General features: G+C 34.4%; 1 protein-coding gene and 2 pseudogenes across 2 annotated transcripts in view; all 3 read left to right on the forward strand.

Annotated features, from left to right (window-relative positions):
- Positions 1-12,008, forward strand: part of LOC126691855 (phenylalanine ammonia-lyase) — a 36,423-nt gene that overhangs the window by 14,416 nt on the left and 9,999 nt on the right. Inside the window, exons 2-3 of one of the 2 annotated variants that reach the window (XM_050387093.1) lie at positions 1,376-1,539; positions 3,139-5,110. The exons of the other annotated variant lie outside the window; for it this stretch is intronic. Of the exons in view, the coding sequence (XP_050243050.1) occupies positions 1,376-1,539; positions 3,139-4,888 (1,914 nt within the window). The 3' untranslated portion in view covers positions 4,889-5,110. Of the gene's footprint in view, positions 1-1,375; positions 1,540-3,138; positions 5,111-12,008 lie in introns of those variants that run through there. 2 annotated transcript variants of the gene reach the window in all.
- On the forward strand, positions 2,652-2,738 carry LOC126693840 (small nucleolar RNA Z102/R77; annotated as a pseudogene).
- LOC126690750 (sugar transporter ERD6-like 5) lies at positions 7,523-11,296 on the forward strand (annotated as a pseudogene).

Genomic DNA, 12,008 nt, shown 5'->3' on the forward strand with positions numbered 1-12,008 from the left:
ATTGGGGTGTGGGAAAAAACCTTTCAAATAAATAATTCTTACAACAATTTCATAACTTGTAACTCCTCAATATTTATCATCAAATACTTCATATGTATAAAAAAATATATTTATATTGTGAGCCATCATAATATATATTTGTTGGGATTGAGGATCTACTAGAACCTAACTGAGAGTTCAATATTTTAGTTTCAACCTCCACCAACCATATCAGTTAACCATTTTCATAACCATGGTCCGAAATAAATCAAATAATAGACAAAAATTATTGCCTTTTTTTTTTTTAATGTCTCATTTTTTTTAGACAAACAATAAAAAACAGTCTCATTTTAAATTAAAAAAAAAGCCTTAAATCTCTACAAAAAAAATATATAGTATGGAATTTTTTTACTCGAGTAATCCTATAGCCACGTACTAAAAGATTTTAATATTAAGTGTGTATTTGACAATTGATATTATACTTTTTGATACTATTTACAACTTTTTTTCAAAAAAGTTGTAAAAAAAATATATATATTTTTTATTAAAATTTTCTAAAATATTTTATTAAGGCATCCGTTAACTTTTCTTGACCCAATCAGTTGTTTTAATTTGTCTTGTGCGTGTTTACGGCTTGCGTGCAGCAACTTTTATCCTTCTACTAATAACCCAACCCGGGCCCCACCAAATGAAGACTAAATATGCATTAGTGATGCCACGTTGCGAGTTCTCAACCGTGGGATAGAAATAACAATCCTATGATCAGAATTAAGGCTTTCAACCAACCCCCATGGGTCCCTCACGGAGCCGCTAACTTTGTTGTATTCTTTTCCTCAAAGCTTACCTACCAAAAAACTCTGCCACGCCACTGAATTAATAAGAGTTGTTTGGTGTGGTAATTTAAGTAATATTTTTTTAATTTTTAACTCACATGTTTCTAAAAAATACCAACAATGAACCACGTCACCAAACAGCGCTTAACAATTCAAAAACTCCATGCCAATGCCATGCATGTTGCCATCTATTTAAGCCTCACAACCCTTCCTCACAAACCAGGAAATCCTTACAAACCTGCCTAAGCTAGTGAGCAAGATTTCCTATACTTTTCATTCAAACCCCAAAAACTCAGTTTTTTTCTTGCCATTATTTCTCTCTTTCAATTGGGTCATTCGTCGACATGGGAACCAATGTTAACAAAAGCAGTGATGAGGGTGGTCTTTGCATTAGCCATGACTCGCTGAGTTGGGGTGTGGCTGCTGAGTCACTCAAAGGGTCTCATTTAGACGAGGTGAAGCGCATGGTGGCCGAGTTCAGGAAGCCATTGGTGAAGCTCGGAGGTGAGACCTTGACGATATCACAGGTGGCTGCGATTGCCATGAGGGAGTCACGAGTCGAGGTGGAGCTTTCCGAGTCAAAAAGGGCTGGCGTGAAGGCTAGCAGTGACTGGGTTATGGAGAGCATGGAGTCGGGTAAAGATATCTATGGTGTCACTACTGGGTTTGGTGCAACTTCGCATAGGCGAACCAAGCATGGTGGAGCTCTTCAGACCGAGTTGATTAGGTGAGCTATAACTTTTATGTACACCTTTTTCTATAATTTGTCATGCCTTAAATTATAATTAAATAAAATTGTTATTTGTATATAAATATATATAATATACAAACAAATGATATAAAAAAAAAAACTAATTAATATATTAATTATTTTTATTAACTCAAAAATGCTTTTTTTTTTTCAAAAATATTTAAGAGTAACTGAAATTGTAAATTGATGTTAAGAATTGAAAATAAGAGGGCTTTTAAGACTAATTGAAAATGAAATACTTCCTTTTTAGTATGGGCTTGTTTAATGCTTAAAAGTAACGAATATAATAAACAGTAATGGTCAACTTTGGCCTTTGGGTACGGGTTGAGTGGAACGGGTTGATTCAGCCGCTTGAGTGACCGAGTCCGTACTAGTTAGAGTTCTTGCCTACAAGTTTTGGAAAAGGAACACAAGTATACAAAGTGTTGAACAATTAATTTGGGAAATTTCAAGGGACCTAGTTTATATTACTATTTAAAAAGTCATGAGTAGGAATGACAATTTTGCTCTGCCCCGCTTGACCCGCCCCTTCCCCGCTTTGCTCGATATGGGTTTTCCCTACCCCACAAAGGTGGTAGGGCGAAAATGGGACGAGATTTTAGACCCGCACCACGGGACAGGACAGGGATGGGTTTACACTTTTTAGACCCACCCCGCCCCACCCCGCATTAATAAGAGTTAAATTGTAATTTTTTTCATACCCTCATACCCTACTATTTAAACAAAAATATCATTAGCTTATTTTATTCTACCTAACGTGGCTCTACCCTTTTTTTTCTCTCTAGCAAAGTTGGAAATAAGGTACCAATTTCAACGTTTTTTTTGTCTTTATTAAAAACAAATTTATATACTATTGAATTACTGGTTTCATTCATGATTCATACATCTTTCTCAACTTACTTTTCATCATGAACATAATATAATTTTTTTTTAATGAGATACGAGTCTGAGGCTCTAAATATTTATGCCTGTGTCATTGTTTTTGTAATTTTGTGTGGGCATTTGGCTGCTTAACAACACTGCTTCTTTATGCTTGTCAAAATCCACTTCTATTTTACAAGCTGGGTTTTTGTTTTTTAATTTTTGGAGAACGAGATGATGAGAAATATGTTTCCCTATTGGTTTGATTGCAGATATGATGGCATAAATCATGTACTAGCTCTAGCTAATCGTTCGTTCTCCACACAAAAATTATATACAATTTAATTTAGTTTTTTGTATTTTTATTAAAAAACATAAGGTACAGGTTTGAGACTTTGTCCCATTCTCTATGAAATAGTCACAAAATGGGAGGAATTAAATAATGCACATTACTTAGTATAAAGGAGATTTGTTTTAGTGTTTTTTAGGCCAATGAAATATAAACATTTAGATAATATTATTTAATTTTTGCTAAAAATTAGTTTGATTAAACAAAAGTGTTCTGTTTATTTTGTTTCATTAAAATCCATGTCATTTAATTTTAATAATCACCCCCATTTATTTTAATACCATAGTGAGTATTTTTTGTTTCAAAATTTATGAAACGATCATTTTATCATGTCTAATCTAAAATGATGAATGTTGTCGCTATAGATTTTTGAACGCTGGAATATTTGGCAATGGAACAGAGACATGCCACACATTGTCTCACTCAACAACAAGAGCTGCAATGCTAGTGAGGATCAACACCCTTCTCCAAGGATACTCAGGCATTAGATTTGAAGTCTTGGAGGCCATGACCAAGTTCCTCAACCAAAACATCACTCCTATCTTGCCACTTCGTGGAACAATCACTGCTTCTGGTGATCTTGTCCCTCTATCCTACATTGCTGGACTGCTAACTGGCCGCCCCAATTCTAAAGCCGTTGGACCCTCTGGTGAATCCCTTGATGCTGCTCAAGCCTTCCAACTAGCTGGTATCAATTCCGGGTTCTTTGAGTTACAGCCAAAAGAAGGCCTTGCTCTTGTGAATGGCACAGCTGTTGGTTCTGGCTTGGCTTCTATGGTTCTTTTCGAGGCCAACCTTCTAACTCTTCTGTCAGAAATCTTATCAGCAATTTTCGCAGAAGTAATGCAGGGAAAGCCTGAATTTACCGACCATTTGACACACAAATTGAAGCACCATCCTGGCCAAATTGAAGCTGCAGCTATTATGGAGCACATTTTAGATGGAAGCGCTTATGTGAAAGAAGCTGAGAGGTTACATGAAATAGATCCCCTGCAGAAGCCAAAACAAGATCGCTATGCTCTCAGAACTTCTCCTCAATGGCTTGGCCCACAGATTGAAGTTATCAGATACTCAACCAAATCGATTGAAAGGGAGATTAACTCGGTAAATGATAACCCTTTGATTGATGTTTCTAGGAACAAGGCCTTGCATGGTGGTAACTTCCAAGGGACCCCAATTGGTGTCTCAATGGACAACACACGTTTGGCTATTGCAGCCATAGGAAAACTCATGTTTGCACAATTTTCTGAGCTTGTCAATGATTATTACAACAATGGGTTGCCATCAAATCTTTATGGTAGTAGGGATCCAAGTTTGGATTATAGTTTCAAGGGGGCTGAAATTGCCATGGCGGCCTATTGTTCTGAACTTCAATATCTGGCAAATCCAGTTACTAGCCATGTCCAAAGTGCTGAGCAGCACAATCAAGATGTGAACTCATTGGGATTGATCTCTTCAAGGAAAACAGAAGAAGCTGTTGATATTTTGAAGCTCATGTCTTCCACATTTTTGATAGCACTATGCCAAGCTATTGATTTGAGGCATTTGGAGGAAAATTTGAAGACCGCTGTCAAGAATACTGTAAGCCATGTGGCCAGGAGAGTTCTAGCAACTGGTGTTAATGGAGAGCTTCACCCATCCAGATTCTGTGAGAAGGATTTGCTCAACGTGGTTGATCGGGAATACGTATTTGCCTATGTTGATGACCCCTGCAGTGCTACCTATCCATTGATGCAAAAACTGAGGCAAGTACTTGTTGAACACGCATTGAGAAATGGCGATCTTGAGAAGAATGAAAGCACATCTATCTTTCAAAAGATTGCAGCTTTCGAGGAAGAAGTGAAGTCCGTCTTGCCAAAAGAGGTAGAGAGAGCAAGAGTTGCGTTTGAGAGTGGAAATCCAGCAATTGCAAACAGGATTAAGGAATGCAGATCATATCCGTTGTACAGGTTTGTGAGGGAAGAGTTAGGGACTGAATTGCTGACTGGGGAAAAGACCAGGTCTTCTGGTGAGGATTTTGACAAGGTGTTCACAGCTATGTCTCAGGGAAAGCTCATTGATCCAATGTTGGATTGCCTCAAGGAATGGAATGGTGCTCCTCTTCCAATCAACTAAACTATTTTGATATGTATGAATATTATTTCTCTAATTCCCATGCTGCTGTATCTCCTGCTAAGATATAATATTGTGATTCGAAAATTAGTCATGTGGACTGCATCAAATGCTGAAAGAATCCATTTACAGTTTGATCAGTATCACAGCTTACTACTTTTTGGAGTCATTTATGAATGACCCTCTTATCAATATAGCAGTAGTAATAAAACATTTTCTTTCCCATTTTTGACTTCTTTTAAAATAGCACTGGAGGTCACTAAGGTTTAGCTGCAATATTGACTCAACCAAAATGAAATTTTGCTGACTTACTTGAAGTTGTGTTGAACTAGAGCTCACTCATTCTTCTACCTTCTTCAGTAAAAAAAAAAAAAAAAAAAAAAAGAGCTCACTCATTCTTTCATGCCATGCTTGACATAATTGACAACATGACTGAATCCCATCATCCACATTGCCCAAATTTTATGCCATTTTCATTTTGAGACTCATGGATATATTGCCACTTTCTAGTTTTGACACTGTACGACTCCAACCTGATTATTAATCCATCGTTATTGACCAATTTGGCTCTCCTTGGAAGAATTGGTCTTTTATAACATTTTGTACAATTGTACCCATTTAATTTGTATAAAGAATTTGGGCTAATCATAACTTCATGGAAGATAATAGCTATGTTGCTGGGCTTCAACCAAATGTGGTCCACAAGATGAAATTGGTAGCTCCTCGACCATTATTCATGCTCAGTTGAAAAACCGGCAGTGATTGATGATAGGATATCAACTCCTTGACATATCATGGTTCTTTAAATTTCTAGTTGCTACTTACATTAACAAAAGGGGTTTCATTCCGTTGTCAGATGTGAAATTAAACAAGTTTAATGATATTTTGTTTAGATTACAGCATATAGAATTCTCATGTTTTTATATGGAGAAGCTAGTTATTAATGTAAAAAATTATACATATTTTAGCTAGACTTGCTGTTGAACGACAAAGGAGGCGCATGAAAAAACAAAACCATGTCCCCGACCCCTTGCCCACTAGTGCTTTCGTGGAGTTGGGGTACAACTATGGTATTGTAGCAAAGATATTTACCGCTTATTCTCCATCTATTTAATGTTTTTTTTTTTTTTTTGGCACCAAATCATTAAAAAAAAAAAATACTAATAGTTTGTTTGTTTGTTTTTTTTTTTTTGGTAGGCATAGAAGATTCCTGAACTTTTATATTGTTGCAGAAAAATTCCTTCCTTTTTTTTTTTTTTTAATTTCTTTTAATGATTTGGTGAAATAAGTAAAATTACATTTTACCTCCTAATCTATGAGAATAGACTGCTTACTAATAATTTAGGAAGCATGGCTGTTCACAAAACCGCACAACTACACCCAAACCGACCAAAACCACTTGCTAAATGAAGTAAACACATCACACCACAAATCATAATGAACCGCATTGCATTGTGTGGTACGAAGTATGGTATTATGATATCTTCTCAAAAAAAAAGGTATGGTTTTATGATAAGAAAACCACAAAAAATCGCACCGCACTTCACCCATATATATTTATTTATTTTATATTAAATATACATAACAATTTAATATTATATGAAGTAAGTGGCCAGTCTAGTGTAAGTGCATTCTAATTTCATGTTAAAATGACTCCGTTTTGGTTAAATACAAAATCAAAAGTTCAAAACATCATTCACTTCTCCATCTCATACTCATACTCTCACAAAATCAAAAGTTCAAAAGTTTAATATATATATATATATATATATATATTGTGTATATAATATTTTTGTAGTACTTTTAGTTTACTGTCAATTTGTCATGAAATATTTTTTGTTTTGTATATATTTGTGTTACTTTTTTATAACATAAGTTATATTTTGTAAAAAAAATTACTGTCAAATTGTCATAATTATTAATAGTAAATTAAAAATTGCTCATGACTTCTTAAAAAATAAACCATCTCAAAACCGACCAAATTGCACCTTGCCACACATGTGACCACCAAATTGAGGTGTAGTGCGGTTATGGTTTTGGTTAAACCATATCGCAAAATGTAGTACTTAAAATGGCCCAAAACCACACCAAATCACACCACGAATACCCTATATTGTTGAGATAGGCACAAACAATGCGATTACTAGAAATTTGTTATGTGTAGAAAAGCTCTTCGGAAACCACAATCCAACCAAGGTTATGCCTATGAAGCCAAAAAATTTTGAGGAGGACAAAATTTCAAGAGCAACTTGTAATTGTGAATGACCCAAATATTCATCATAATATGATTCAAGGTCATGTCAAATATAGCAAGTTTATTAACCATAAGGTAAGTCATGCAAGTGACAAACATCTGTGGCTCTAGGAATTTCAAAGATTGCTCTTGGTCATTTGCCTTTTCTTAATTGGTATGGCATATAAAAAAAGGTCTTGGGACAAAATAGAGCTATTGAAAAAGATTTTTCCCATATAGCCATTGACACATTAGAGCTGCCAAGTAGGAATTTAACTATATAGCATTAAAAAAAACCCAAACAAAGCTTCTTTCTTTAGCTTAACAGGTCGACCGTCAATCTTTTGCGTTAGAGCTTTCTTCCTAGAATAATTCACAACGTTAAAAGACAAATATAGAATACAATGATATTTGGTAGGAAATTTTTCAGTAAAAATTTCAAAGGTGCTAATAAACAGAGAATACAGGTAGGAGTACATACGAATAATAAATAATAATAATAAAAAAAGCTCCTTGATGTGCTTTGTTGGAGACAAAGTTTCAAGGGCTGGCGTCAGCAAAGCCTTCCCCTATAGAATCCCCAAGACTCTCAAAGAAGCTCATAATTTGATTTTTTTTTTTTTTTTTTCTTTTCAAAAATTGAATGAGAAAGAGAAGAGCATAACATTTGGATTTTTAGAGAAGGAGAGATAGAGAGATTTATGAACCTGGTGAAATCGATGAAAAGCGTGGAGAGCACCTCGGTGGTATATTTGAAACCCTTTGAAGCCATTTATTCAAGGTTAAGGGTAAGACCAAATGTATGTCAAATACCGTAAGAGTGGAGACTGATTTGTAGAATAGGAAGAGCTGAAAAGCCATAGGTTTGTGTAATTGAGGAATGGTTTAGGTATGCTAAGAGACATCAAGAGGAGAGAGTTGTGGACTGGAGAGACTAATGAGGGAGTTTGGAAGATTGTAGATAGAAAGGCTCTCTCTTTATTCTCCACGTAACCCTTACACCAATTTAGCCAGATACAAAGGTTATAGATTTTTTTTTTTTTTTTTTTTGAAAGGGAAAAGATAGATGTAGATGTTGATTTATAAAGAAACACAATTGTGTGCATTAAATTTAAATGGAAATTGTTTCTTAAAAAAAATTATTGGGAATTGAATAGTTAAGAGAGAGAGAGAGAGAGAGAGAGAGAGAGAGAGAGAGGTGAACTGGTTCAATGGTTTTTGCTGAAGCTATTAAATAACCCGCATCCTTTCAATTTCAAAAAAGATGTTAAAATTCCATTTTTCAAGAGGTAATATGGAAGGTCAAATGCAAAAGTTGCTCTAATAGAACACCATATGACATAACCTCATGCCCTCTCTCTCTCTCACACACACAGATATAAATATATATATATATATATATATATATTGATTGATTGATATTGATATTGATTAATGTGATACTTCACTACTTATAACAAACCACACCATTCACATGTGACTATTCTAACAAAAGGTGCTCTCAAGATAATGCACTTGAAAAAAAAAAAAAAAAGAGCTAAAGTTTTCCTAACCATTTGCCATTTCCATTATTCTTTTTAGCCAAGTAGATGTGATTTGACATACATGTCTAAATGCTATAAAGTGGCAAAGTAAATTTAAGAATTGATTGACATGCTTATATGATTTTTTTTTTAATAGGCAAAAATTGGTTGAAAGAAAGAGTGTGAAGTTGCTCTATAGCTCCTTAGGGGGCAAAACACTGATATCTCTCAAGAAACTGCTGAGATTAGAGTAACTTCTGGACTTTAGAAATCAATGAGAAAATAACTCTTTGTTTCCATTTTAACCAGCAAAATTACATCCTTCAACACAGTCTTGAATTTTTCCCAAAAATTTTGCTTAAAAACAAGTATTGACATGTTTTTGAATCATTTTACAGGAGTACACGAAAACCCTTCAACGGCTTTCTGAAGCTAGTATTCTTGACTTATTCCAATGGAAATATGCTCATTCATGATGGGAATACGTACGAAATTCCCAAATCTATGAGATGTAAAAATAGAAAAAAAAAATATACGCTAAAGAAAAATAATTGCACACAAGACAATATTAACGTGATTCGGCAATTTGCCTATGTCCACAAAGTTGCAGGGATTTCACTATTCTTAGGGAAAAATAAAGAGTGCGGTAGTACAGTTTTCTCTCTCAAAACAACATCAAACCCTAATCTCCAAAACAATAGTTTTTATATCCTGCGCACAGGATTCACAATGGGCTACAAAAACAGGCCAATTTTTTTTTTCCCGATGGCGTTGCCCCCAAGACCCCCAAGAACACTATGGCTTGGGTCTATTGGTCCAAGCCTTTATTCCATGGACTAAGCCTAAGAAAATTTCCCATTAAAAAACTATAACAATATTATTTGGGGTTAGGTCATAATCCGGATCAAACACAACTAGACTCCACAAAGCCTAACAATTCACTCATTGTAAGCTTTTCTATTATAATCTTGGTTGCATGTTTCATTCTTTAGAAAGATTTGATCTTTTAGTTGCTAACATAAAAGTAGGTTAGGTTGGACTTGTCCTGATGGTACTACAACAATTTGGAGGAGTCAATGGAATTGCATTTTATGCAAGTGCTATATTCATATCAGCTTGTCAAAAAAGGATTTTCTTTTTTCTTTTTATTATTTTTCCCCTTATTTAATGCTACCTATAGTTAACAAGTAATGGAAGTTGAATAGAGGAATACTTTGTCACTGACAGGGTTTTCAAGTAATACTGGGACCATAGCAATGGTCATTGTTTAGGTTCTTGACTCTCTCGTGTAATCCAACATTGCCTTTGCTTAATTCTTTTTAAGTGATTAAGATGATTTTTTATAGATTCCATTGACGGCATTGGGGATAATTTGCAAAGATAAATCTAGACAACGACCACTTCTATTGGTAAGAAGGCTGAGACATCTCTATTGTGTGATGGAATTGAATGAAAATAAGTTTGAATCCCACTATCTTCACAGGTTTCTACAGCAGGAACATGCTTAAGTTGCTTGCTTATGGGATTGTCATTCTTCTTGCAGGTCTTTTCTTGAGAAAAATCTATTTCTCTTGAAATCTAGTTTCATCCGTTTATTTGATATTTCTTAAAAGAATAAAGCTTCAATTGTGCAGGATCTTCAATCATGGATTGAGACCACGCCAATTTTAGCACTTGTTGGTGTACTGGTATCGAAATTATCACAAGGACAGTTTTTTGTTCTTATAATATAACCAAAGGAAGAACAGTCCATGAAAAGTTTTAATTTTGCTTTTTTCTCCAACTTTTGTCATTTTCTCCATGGTCTTCGAATATTGAGTGTGGTAGTCCTATTAAGTTTAAAGATAATTAAACTAAAGCCATTTACTACCATTACCTTTGGTTGTATTTAACCTGTTAGTAGCAATCTGGAAATACTTCTTACTGCTTTGGAAGCATGAGTATTTGTAGAAGGTCTTGCATAAAGTTGTGCATCTTTATGATTTGATTTTAGTTATCTATTACAGTTCTCAATCTATATTAATGGTGCAATTGGCTTGAGGGTCACAATTCCAACCTTATACCCTTGTTGATGTTAACTGTTGATTTAAGCCAAATTCTTGGTGTTTAAAGATTGTTTAAGTTGAATTTATCTGTTTGGTTCTGCAATCAGGTGTACACTGGATCTTTCTCATTAGGCATGGGAGGAATTCCTTGGCTTATAATGTCAGAGGTAGATTTACCTTATCAGACTTAAAACTTCATCTTTTATTGTCAAATAATTTCCATGAAGGTCTATGATTGACTGAATGGAGTGGTTTCTGTCTTAGATATGTCCCATAAACATGAAGGGCTCAGCAGGTAGCCTTGTGACATTGGTTAGCTGGTTAGGTTCTTGGATTATATCATATGTTTTTAACTTTCTAATGGATTGGAGCTTAGCAGGTAATGCCAAACCAGTCTTGTCTCTTCATAGAGTTGTTATATTAGATACAAATTGCAATATGATCACTTTAGTTTTAAATTTATGTCTACTGTTTATCAGGAACATTCCTCATATTCTAAAGCATATGTGGCTTAACTGTTCTGTTCATAGCAAAGTTGGTACTTGAGACCAAGGGGCGAACACTAGAAGAAATTCAAGCATCATTGAATCCATTTTCAGCAAAAAGATGAATCTCCTATCCCCGTACGATGGTAACAATCTGTGTTTGAATAAGCAACTTAACTTTCAAAACAATTTGTTTGAATAAGCAAATTAACTTTCAAAATGTTAACACCATAAAATTGTGGCACTGAGTGTTAAGAGACTAATTGGTGATTGTTTGTCACATGAAGCAAGGTTCTTAACCCCATCCAAGAATTATTTAGCATTTATTTTCTATAACTGTTATGGGATTGATAGCCATAGCTTGAATATTTATCTTTATTTTCTTTATAGTTTTTCCTTTTTCTGTTTAACCTAAATCATTCTCTTATTGTTGGCATTAGCTTCAAATTAAAACACGTTGTTTTAGATTTGGTGAGGATGTTCTTATTGAGTTTAGGGGTAATTGGGTGGTTTAAATTAATTTTGGTTTTCATATGGTTTTTTTTTACCCCGATAATATCTTCTTACACTCATTTACACTACTATTTAAAAAAAAAAAAATGAGAACAAAATGTTCACATTTAAAAGCTAGAGAATATGAAAAAGTGGAAATAAAAATGTGGATGCAATAGTCTCATTGCTTTTATGCATCACTTTGTTTGTAGTTCTTGTCTTATGAGTTATGAATTGTGTTCTTGTGTGTTTGAATCAACATAAAAGCAGTTTGTTATTCAGAGGAGACAAGTTATGGCTTTTGGGTTATTAGTTTTGTGGTGGGTTTAGGTCATATGTATGGAT

Source organism: Quercus robur, chromosome 7 (assembly GCF_932294415.1).
Source record: "Quercus robur chromosome 7, dhQueRobu3.1, whole genome shotgun sequence".
Taxonomy (NCBI): Eukaryota; Viridiplantae; Streptophyta; class Magnoliopsida; order Fagales; family Fagaceae; genus Quercus; species Quercus robur.